The sequence below is a fragment of the Sipha flava genome, unplaced genomic scaffold (assembly GCF_003268045.1).
Source record: "Sipha flava isolate LNK unplaced genomic scaffold, YSA_version1 79_pilon_pilon, whole genome shotgun sequence".
NCBI classification, from domain to species: Eukaryota; Metazoa; Arthropoda; class Insecta; order Hemiptera; family Aphididae; genus Sipha; species Sipha flava.
The window spans coordinates 390360-402569 of NW_020273620.1; the positions used below are offsets into that span (position 1 = coordinate 390360).

The 12210-nt window shown below is 29.3% G+C and overlaps 1 protein-coding gene across 1 annotated transcript in view; it reads left to right on the forward strand.

Moving 5' to 3' along the window:
- The window catches only part of LOC112692993, a 348829-nt gene that overhangs the window by 278112 nt on the left and 58507 nt on the right, over positions 1-12210 (forward strand). Inside the window, exons 15-25 of the mRNA XM_025567839.1 lie at positions 322-545; positions 5070-5245; positions 5377-5485; positions 5676-5823; positions 6349-6592; positions 6919-7073; positions 7427-7517; positions 8602-8858; positions 9352-9607; positions 10709-10845; positions 11255-11542. Of these exons, the coding sequence (XP_025423624.1) occupies positions 322-545; positions 5070-5245; positions 5377-5485; positions 5676-5823; positions 6349-6592; positions 6919-7073; positions 7427-7517; positions 8602-8858; positions 9352-9607; positions 10709-10845; positions 11255-11542 (2085 nt within the window). The remainder of the gene's footprint in view (positions 1-321; positions 546-5069; positions 5246-5376; positions 5486-5675; positions 5824-6348; positions 6593-6918; positions 7074-7426; positions 7518-8601; positions 8859-9351; positions 9608-10708; positions 10846-11254; positions 11543-12210) is intronic.

Sequence of the window (12210 nt, forward strand, 5' to 3'; positions counted from 1 at the left end):
AAAATTCTTCAGAATCTCTATTTTATTGACATTTTATTTGTCAAAAGCACTTCTGAGAAAACTTTTATTTGTTACTTTAAATGCCTGATTTGAACATTGAATACTCAGAATGAATAATATTCGAAGCAAATACATTTTGAATTTTATTTGTGCCATCTTAAGTATTTATAATTATAATTAGCAATAACTATTTAATCTTATTTATAATACAATTAATTACATTTTAATACATCCATTAATTATATATCTATGCCTATACTTATTTAAATAGTTATTTCATTTGAACTGAATTATGTATTTATATTTTTAAACGTAATTCAGGTGGCTGTTAAGGAATTCGGAGAACAAGGAAAGAAAGAAGAGCTAAGCGTAGTCCTTTGTTCTGTTATGAAAGTATGTTTAAACGCGCTTCAAGGAATTCATCATGTGCAGTTCACAGCGATGGCAATAATCAATAGAGTTATTGATATTTCCGTACAATATAATGTGACTTTTATCAAAGCTGTCGAATCGGATTATTTACATCATCCTCACTACATTTCAGAGTAAGTCTCATCAAAATAAATTTATCACTTAACATAATATATTGTTTAGTAAAACGACCCAACGTATTATTATTATTTTTTTTATCACTTTTTGTTATTTTTCGATAAACAATTAATTTAAAACATCAAACTGGATAACGTAGAAATTTTTTTTTTAAGTTTTCTTACGTTTCACTTTTGACAAGATAATGCCAATGTTACTAAAAGTTTAAGTTCTAGACATTTTGGCTATAATAATTGCTCATTGCATTTTGAATTACTGTAATAGTTTATAGTTTGTAAAAATATTTTGGAGTAACCAAGTTTTAAAATCAAGACATTGTATTCATAATAATTTATTATTGTATTCATAATATCAATTTATTTACTTATCTTTAATTTATTTTTAATTAATAACAATATTCAAATATTAAAGTATTATATTCTTACGAAAGTATATTACGATTAAAATATGTAATGAATATTAAATAATTAAAATTCAAATGTATAGAAAATACTAGCAACATATGGACATTAGATGCCGGATATTCACCTTACTATAAACGCATAAGCATACACTCACGTCTATACAGGACCGAGCATTACTATAATTAAAAAAATCCATGGTTCATAGAATTTTAAATGCATTTTTAAGGAAATCCTGTTCATTTTGGAGTGTTGAAATTACATTTTTAAAATTCTAAATTGTTTACCGATAAATTATTTTTTTTAAGGTCACTCCACACTATGCATGTTTAGCGATTCGCCTTTCGAATTTTCACGTTTTTGTTTAATTTCGTAAATAGTGTGTATAGCTTTTTCTTGAAAAACTTATCGTAAAAACTGTTTTGCAGTGTTTCACGAGCGAGGCGGTAAATTAATGAAATCAAAGTGCACAAAAAAATAGTTACTGATTGTTTTATGGCGTTTCGTTGTGTTACGCATAGTTTCGCGTTATTTCGGATTCCATATGTTTTCGTAACCAGGAGGTTCATAATATTACTTGATTATAAATTGAATTAGATATAAGATATAGATAAACGAATATTATCAATTATCATTGTGCAGAGTTCACCATATCTGTATTTTTTTTTTTTTTTTAGTTTTTAACTCATTATAATATAAATTGACCTGGCAATTAGTAATTCAACTTTTTTATCACTAATAATTAATTTTTATTTAAATAAATAGGAACAAACAATCTCTATGTTGACATAAATTAAACGTACTAAATAACAGTCAACTGAAAACTGAATTAAACACTAAACACTAACTTACTTTTTTAAACGAAAAACGCGAAACGTGAAACATGCATAGTGTGAATCGATTATTTAAAAATTCTTCAATCGATTTGATTATTAATTTATGTTTTTAAGTTTCTAAAAATTAGTATGTAATACTTATATCATTTTTAAAAATATAAAATATTATATTTAATCTTTTCATTCATAAATTTTTTTAAAAAGTTAGAATAATTTAAAAACAAACTACGTTATTTTTAGATTGAATATACCTTATTAACTTTAACTATAATATGATTTATATTTATAATGATTTCACATTTTTAAATCGATCTTAGTAAAATAATTTTAATACATTTCCAGATTTTTAATCCAAATAATTATTTAATATTGTAAAAGTATACTTTATTTTTGTTGTATTAATGCACATTTTAACTCTGTTCAAAAACGGTTCTACATATTGTTCAATTTTATAAACAAATATTATATAAAAACAAAAATATAATAAAATGTGATTTGTGGTTCTAAAATAAGACCCCAGTGGTGAACTAGCTTCTTAGTTGCCAGGTAGCAAATCCTACCGGAAGCTGTAATATTTCTTAATTTTTGACATAGTATCTGTGTATTCTTTAAATCTCGAGACCTACTATTCGTACTATTTTATTTTTCACTTGCCACAAGAAACATAGAATCCCAATTTTTTATTTACTATGAACAAATTTATTTGTTTTAAAGTTGTTATGCTTGTCTATATTAATGTTAATAAGTGATCAATCAGAAACTTTGAGATGATTATGAATTAGAAAAAACTTAAGTCATTATGTGTCAACAATTAGAATTCATAGTATTAATATCCAAGCAAAAAATTGGCTAGTTGAACAAAGGTAACATTTTTAATATCTAGGCATAATTATGAAAATAATATCCAGAATCACACAGGCAAAGTCAGCTTTCATAAATAAGAAAATATTTTTAAGTCCCAGTAGTCTAAGGTAAAGAAGCGGGTGAGAAAACGCTTCATAAAATAATACGTATGGAGTGTGGTACTATAAGGATGCGGAAGCTGGATACTAAATATGGCAAATCAACAAATCCTCGAAAGCTTTAAAATATGATATTGGAAAAGAATGCTGTAAGTGAGTTTGATAGAACACCGTATCAACGAAATCATACCCAGTAAAATAAATGAACGCAGACAGACCATCAAAGCAAGATGACAGAACATGATTGGTCACAAATTGAGGTATAAAAATTAACTAGTTAATTAAATAAAAGAAGCGAAAATTGAAGTTGAGAGATACTGAATACGTTCGAGAACTTAAATGGTCGGCAAATAATCTCCGAAGCTGAACTGTCAAAGTATATGGAACTAAAGAGGTTAGTGCTGGAAGTAGTAAAAAGTGGACGGTGCGTGTCCGACAGTTAAATCAACCATAGGGTAGGATACAAGAAGATATATATGTATATTATTTTATCATATTTTATTATTAGTTAAATACAGATAGATGTGTGGTTCGACTTCAAGAAAATGTAAAAAACCAATTAGCACTATATCACGATGTAGTAACTTAGGTACATTTAAACGTGAAACAAAAGCAAGTTAATATTTATATATGATGAGGTATGAAAATGTTTTATTGTTATAATTCGAATTAAGCAGGAAATTATGGCTTTGGTAAGTGGTAAAAAGATACTGCACTATTTCTGATGTGACACTGCTATTTTCGACGATTCCTATCGATTATAGAATATAAGCATAAACATTTTATTATCCACTTTGAATCCTCGTTTTTTTGCACGTATTATTCACCTGATATAGTACTAGACTACTAAGTGGCATTGACACAACAAAGGGGATGTACAATGGACAGGCGCACCCCAAACTTAAAATGTGCCCTCCAAGGTACTATTATAAAATATTCAGTGAAGGGTGGATAGCGGTGAAGGAAAAGCCTCTATAAGTTATTGAGCTTTTCAAAGTTTGTGCATCCACAAAAATATTGGTTTAATTGCACTTATTCTGTGTGAGTGTTATGTAAGACAAACTACATACAAGAATATATTATATTTTAATGAACATTACTTTAATATGAAATCTATAACTTGAAAGTATGTTATTTACAAGAAATTCAAGTAGAAGAGCAACTCACATAAACATTTAAATTAGCAACAAAAGGGGGACTTAAAATTATAAAGTTACTGGCCATGTCCGTACTCCAAAATTGTCATTGTAACCATTACAAAATTATTTCCAATGTGCTTAATGATTAAAACATAATTAGGTATAACATACGTTAAGCTGCGATAATGTCTCATAAATCAAATTTTTGTAAACAAACAAAATACTTTCGGTTGCAAATTCATTTTTACCATTTAAAAATACACTAAACAAAATTAGATTTGCAGTTAAAAAATAAAAGATCAAATAGAAAAATAAAATACAAAAAATGTTATTTCTCTTAACATTAAAATATATTTACAAAATTCAATGCCCATGTTTATAACACGATTTTAATTTATGAGAATATTAATAATGAATATTAAATTTATAATAAATAGTCGAATGTAATAAAAATGTTTAGTAAAAGTTAGTTAAATACCTGGTATTTGAATGAGCTATATTAATAATATTTGCTTTGAATCACGTCATTCATTGAATTGGTTATTAATTTTTAATTATTTATGATAACATTTTGCTTTTAAATATAAAAATATAAAATGTTTTGATTCTTCCTTTATTTTAAAATAGTGAATATATACTGTGTACATTTATGCAAAACAGAAGATTGATTAGGTACCTAACAAATGTTTTAGTATTGGTTGAGGTCGTCGACGTATAAATAAATAAACGTTTTTTTGGCTTAACATGGCAAACTGTAAGGACCTATGTAATTTATTTTATAAATATTTTATTTACAAATAAAACGAACGAAAAATTCTGAAAAAAACTACTACGAGTATAAAGCGTAATTCTACAGTCACAGTCATGCTGATAATGTTTCTTTTCTTTTAAGTGTCCATTCCAGTGCCCAATCTGTTCCGTGTCAAATTTTACCAAAATGTGTGGCTTTATTCGCTTGGATAAAAATTATTATTAATAACTATTAAAAATAAAATTAATGTGAAAAAGAAAAATGCAAAAGTTTTAATTTACGTCGAAAATGTTTAAACGATTGAACTCGAAAGGGACAGAAACTTAATTACTTATTCCATATAGAACTACATTAAAATTTCTTTGGCGTCGTTTTCAGTATTAGCAATTATATTAAATTATATACGTGGTATACGTGTATTTAATTTTCAGAATGAACAAGTACAAATCGAACAAGGACGAATCTCTTTTTGGCGACGATAAAACGAAAGTGATGGGGTCCAACAAGAAATTCGCTTCGATGTGGCGGTACTTCATCGGTGAACAGGCATTCAGCGCCAAGGCAGGAAACTTGAAAACAAACAAGAACACCAGCGAAAGCGTGATCGGTACATTACATAAATTTTCCTACCCACTATTATAGTATTTCTGTAATATTTTACGCGCATTGGTTTCGAGAAAACTACGTGCCTAACGTGGCCATTAATCAAACACAATGATTCGATTATTGTTATTTCAGGAATTTTATCCGACACAAACGTTTTATCGATTATCAACGTGTTGCACAACTCGCTCACTCTGTACAAAAGAGTGATTGGAAGTAAACGTCTATGCTCACCGAGCCACAGGTCCGTCGTAGTAGCCATATATTATTATTATTTTTATTACAGTTTACATTAAACAATAAAATATATTATCGTGCATACGGGTTCGCAAGGTTGATAATACAATATATATATTATTATGTATTTTTTCGTTGAAATTTTCCTGTTTTTCCCACCTGCGAATTATCGACGTGCTTATTTTTTTGCCATTTAGATCCAGTCAATGCAGTTACCACTGCTTACAGATATTGAGCGCTCGGACTTTGCTGTTCATGTCGCTCAATGAGGAGGTGAAAAGTGAACTGGTGAAGGAACCGCAACTAAAGATATTGGCTGCTTCGTTAGAATCTACCAACGATCCGGTTAGTTATCACGCATAAAGTTTAATACAATAACGTTTAATACAATACAATATTATTCTAATGTTGATATTTACTATGGAATTTTCTTTGGTTTTTCGGATATTTGCAGTATAATGTACAATAATTATTAGTTCACAAACGGTTGTGATCTAAATGTTCTATACAACGTATTTCTTTCCAACAATTTATATAAATCAACAAATACGTAGTATAAAGAATATTTATGATTAAACGTAATTTTAATATGTTTTATAAATTATTAGAAATCCTATACAATAATATATTTTCTCTCTTTACAAAATTATTTTAATACAAATAGCTTTAAAAAAACGAAATGTAAAATGTTATACTAATTATGAACTCATGGACCTCCATATTAACACATTCAGTGGGACCCATTCTTTTTTTTTTTTTGAAAATAAAACTAAAATAAATGAATTAGATAAGTAAATAAATAAATATATATGTACACATATACAGTCAATAGTCATCAATTTTATTTACATATGTATTTCCCAATTTCAGCAACTACTCGTGTTGGTGTTGCAAATCGTAGCGTCTATTGCATTGAATACAAAACATCACAAAGAGTTGATAGATCGAGATATTCCCAACGTTTTGAATCAACTACTACTTCCATCTGATGAATGGTACTATACGAATCACAGTGACAAATACGGTCGCTATGTGAAACACCATGCGGCTAGAGTGTTGGTGTATTTAGGGTTCTCATATCGAATTAACATTTCTGTTTTCGATATGTTTCAAGGTAAGTTTTTATTTAAATCTCCATAGTATAAAACGGTCGAAACAAAACATTAGTTAAACAAAACATCAGTAGTATTGTTCTGAAATTGAAATTCTATGATCGTAAATAAAATATTGATTTACGAAATTTTCTCCATCTGGAACGTCTGATTTGTTGATTAATTTTGTCATAATATAAGTTTTAGACAACAAAAATATCTCTGTGTATAAAGTTAAAATATTTTTTATACTTTTTTTTTTTTTTTTTTGTTGAATATTTTGACTAAATGTAATTTTATTAGGTTATAATCTCTGAAATTGATTTTTCGTTGAATTATATTTTTATAGATCTACAACCACAACTTCCTATATTTAAAACACACGAAGACAATTATATTTCAGTGACATCATTATCTCCGAGTTATGTATTATCATCCGATCAGTCAAAGCTGTTAGGTGTGTCAATAGAAACAGCAATTATAAATGTATTAAAAGAAATCGAGGTGAGTCAAATTCTTATCTCATTATTATGAAACGTAACTTTTTTAATTCAGTTTAAATCAATACTTACCTTACAATGATGGTTTAACATGCATACATTTTTGTGTTTAATTAAGTTAAAATCAATAAGTAATTCACATTGAATAGAATTGGTTGATATTCGTTTAATCGGAACAATCATTTTAAACGATCACTTATTAATTGTATAAAATTTAAATTATCAAACTTATAAATTAAATTTTAAAATACCATTACTTGTTTTTTAATAGAAATGTATACATTGATTATTATTAATTTTAATTTTAATTATATTATTGTATAAGAGGAAAATAATTGAAATGATATTGGTTTTTAGCAATCATTGAATCAGAATACTACACCATCTGAAGTATTTACATTACACTGGGCATTGAACGGGAAATCATATAGTCTCTTGGAGAATAATGGTATGAAAAATTATTTTTGAATGTATTTTTAATTTCACATAAACATAGAAAATACATTTTATTTTATTGAAACAATGCGCAGCCGCAGTGAATCACGAGCATTGTATTAAATCTGATCGGTAACTTTATATTAAATTTAGTCTGCTGCCTGATCACACTGCCATGTTCAGGGTCCAGAGTCTATTTAGGACTTGTTTTAGGATTGTTTATTTTCATATATTTAACTTGTGATATATTCTTATTGATATTCCCATATAAATACTATTATATTTAAATGTAAACTGTAATTTTATGCGAATAACTTTGAGAATATCGTCCCTGACCAAACTGAACTTTTTAACTCCTCATAATTTGTTTGATACATTATATAAAACGCGATACTGTCACTAACTGTAGGCTATGTTTTAATATTCGCAACATAAGTGTTGTTGTTGAAGACATTATTTTTTTATGCGCAAATTTTTGATAATTAAAATAGTTGCCCGCAATCAAGTCAATAAAATACGAATTCAATTCAATAAACCGGTGGTTCGGTAACGATAAATGTTTGACCCCTTTAAGGCCAGGCCAATTCGACAAAACTCTGTGATGGGGCTCCCGGAAAAATCGTTTCAGAAACCCTTGATGTGCCGATTGATGACGTCGGTTTTCCAATCCGCACAATACGTACATTACAGTTTTTTCCCGTCCACGTGTTCGCGACATCGCTCGCGCGAATTCGGGTGCTAAGATCAGGGGAGGAACTAGGGGGTGGAAGACGGGGATTCATCCCCGGGTGTAAAATTGTAAAGGGTGTGATTTTTGTAATTATTAACAACTTATTTGATATTTTTAACTTTGTTAAATACTGATATTAAGTTAAAACTCAATAAGTATGATTGTATATTTATTATTAAAAAAAAATTCTCGATAAGAGTACTTGATTATTGATCTATGATAGGACGTAATTTTAACATTTTCGCCGGGCGTAAAAATTCCTGGTTCCACCTCTGGCTTGGACGAAACGTTAATTTCTAACCACGGTCGTGGGCTACGACCGATTCGTTATCGTTTACAACGGTCGTGACGGTCTGGTTTGTTCTAGAAAAACTCGATGAAAGGAAGTACCCGACGGACGTGCGTTCCTCGTTGTTCGTGCAGACGTTTGTTGCATGTGCCGCCAGCGCCGTGGACCCCGTGTTGTTGATCCGTTTGCTCTCCAACCGTCTGGTCACCACACCGCTGTACCCCAGGAACAGTTCCAGCATCACGTCCATGTCGGGGCAAGACGCGTTCCCGCCCAGGACTTCGAGGAGCCGAGCTTCATCCACCGACACGAGTGCCAGCACCCGCAGGAAACGCGTACGTGTCACGCAATAATATATACGATACATAGTGTACGAATGTATACTGGCTTCATGAACACTCAGCATCATAATCATGTCTACAAACGACACCCTTATGCGCCCTTAGTTTGTATTCTAACAATTCAATCGCCCGCTGTACTAAAAATGAAACAAGCTATAGCTATACACAGATGTTATATACTACTTCTCAATGCGATAATTGTTCAATATATATAAAACTGTTAATATGTACATAAAAGACAAATCATAATCTCTTGGTGTCTAAATGTCGATTATGGTTTGAGGTAATTTTTTTTAATATTCAATTCACAAATAATTCATTACTTTCATTTCAAATCGTCATTGTTTCACGGATATGAAAAGTTTGAAAAAAAAATGTTTAATCGATATCCGCTGAAGAACGCAATAAACGATAATGCAGTATTATTGTTACATTCTTATCCATAATCATTATTTGCATTTAAAAAATATTATTCTGTACATTTCAGTTCAATTTGAGTTTGGATACTACAAAGTGTTATGGCTACGATGCAGTCGACGGGATTCCTCTCAAAGGAAAATCGAAATCAACTGGTATGCATACACGACGTCGGCGGAGCAGTTCTAGCAGTGCCGGCGGTTTCGGCATCGAACCTGCGCTTCAAGCGACTTTCAACGCGTTTTCAAACATGATCAAACATGACGTATTCAAAGATAACACAACGAGTCCGGATATAGACAATTACGAATACAGAAACTCTAGTGGTTTGTAAAAAAATCATTATTATAATATATAACAATGTATTATTAGCGCTCAGACGATAATGTTTAAACGCGGACGGGTACCGTCCAAGGGTGCGTTGAAAATAACAAAGTCAATGGTGACATAAAATAATTCGCTACTTTTCACCTGCTTGGGTCTTTTGTTATTGGTGCGTTCGAAACTAAGAAACACTATATCTGTCCCGTATGAATTTGTTAACAATAATTGTTACAATTATTGTAGTACTCAGGGATGTACTGGCTAGGGAGTCGAATGGGCAATTGCCTACCGAGCACCCAATAATGCCGTATTAATAAAAATTATATATGTTCTTGTGTACAAAATATAACGTATATTTTTTGTTTTTATTTGTACATTTGTATAAAACATTAGTGAACAAAAAGTACAAGAAATCCTAATTTGTATGTAGATTTGTATATTTAATACCATGAAAATATTTTAATTTGTATCGAAAACAATATTAAATTTAATCTCATCCTCGTATTTTTAAATTTCCTATTCACTCTACTATAACTATGAAAAAATGCAATGTTTTCCTATATAACATCCTAATAAGAATCACATGACATACGTGACCATTTGTTATGCAGCTCGATTAATTTATAGATTTATAGTATACTTAATAGTTATAAATTGTTTATACGCTGTACAAATAATTTGAATTAATTTATAGTTTTGCAAATTGTTATCGCTTTGATAAATACATTCACTGCACCTACTCCAAAATTAGCACAATAATTATGTTAAAATACAAGTTTTTTCTAATCTGTATAATGTGTCACCCATTAATTATTTCATAATTCTTTTAAAAAAAGAAAAAAACTAAAAAAATAATCGATTAAAATATTATTTATTGTATTTAATATATTATTTTTGCATTTAATAATTTTTTGGCGTTTAATATTTTCAGCTCATAATACGTATTTTGGACATATTTTATTGAAATACCCGTTAAAAATACCCGTTAGAATCCAGTATATAATCATAGTATATTTAGTATATAAGAAGTATATGTTAAATTTGAAAAACTATTTTTTTTAGTATTATAGATATTATGTTTAATAATTATAAAATAATTACAGCTTCCTTGACATCAACTAAAGGATTATCCGGAGGATTCAACTTTCAATTTCCTCCAAGAAATCGTCCATCTATAAAATCAACCAATATTCGTAATATTATTAACGAGAGATCGAAATCGCAAGCTAATATTATGAAGGTAATTAATGAAATCTAATACTTTTTTACTCATAAGGTTTTATTTAAAACAAATGATTCATTGATTACATTGATTTCAATGATTTTTCGTTCAATAAATATCTGATAAAATTGATACATGTAATAAATATTACAGCACACACACATACATACATACATATATATATGTATATATTTATAAGTATAAAATATACAAAAATGACCTTTAATTATGCAATAAAGAACATAATTTTAAAAAAAAAAGTTGGTTATTTAATTTAACGTTGCTTATGCAATTTTATTTTGTATCCCTATGTATCATTATGATATCTGCCAGAAAACTAAAACTGCGAGTGTAAATTTTAAATCATTCAACGATAATATTTGTTTTAACGCTATTTAAAGTCTATAATTATTGATTTTTGATATAGGTAAGAGGAGACTCCTACCAACAAACGCCAGAACAAGAAATCTTAGCATTTCAGAAACAGTTGCAAAATTTACCAGACTTGGACTCACCAAGTCATGTACATTCTAGACGCTTACCATTGGATTCTGGGTTTACAACAGCAGCTGAATTTGCGCCAATTACCAGGCCACGATCTAGATCCATGCCTCGGGTTGCTTATGAATCAAGCCGTTATTTGACTCTTCCAGACTCATTCCCATTCAACTGTCGTTTGCCTAGAGGTCGTTCGGCAGGCACATTAGGATTTCAGGTATTTATATAATCAGTGCTCGAATTGGAGGGGACGTGGGCGGACGGAGTCCGCTTTCATTTTTTCATAGATTTCAGCGTCCTCCTTCATTTAATTAAGCGAGGAACGCTAAAAACGAGTCCTCTCGGGAGATGTTTACTTTTGAACAGTGTATTTGGATTTTGTTTTCATTTATTTATATTTTCTAACAAACTGCAAATTAATGGTTATTTCTTCCCAGAAAATGGTTATCGTTAACGACAATCACGGATTAAGTTAATAATCATGGCTAAAAAACTTTATAATTTTAAAGTGATTTCAGTTGTATAGTCGTATAGGTGTTTCTACTTTCTACTTTTGACAACTTTTTGAGAACTTTTTGTTTAATTTTCTACCAATTGACAAGATTAATACAACAAAATGGGTTGAATCGTGGGTTAAGAAAGGCAAACGAACAGGAGAGGAAGAAAATTATTATAAAAGGATAAAAATTACTAAAGAAAATACATACTCATCATTATTTTTTAATTAAATTCCATAATGATGAGTATGCATTTTCTTCAGTAATTTATATCCTTTTATGACAATTTTCTTTCTCTCCTATTTGTTTGCCTTTCTTAACCCACGATTCAATCCATTTTGTTGTGTTAATCATGTAAATTGGTGGAAAATTGAATAATATTTATTTC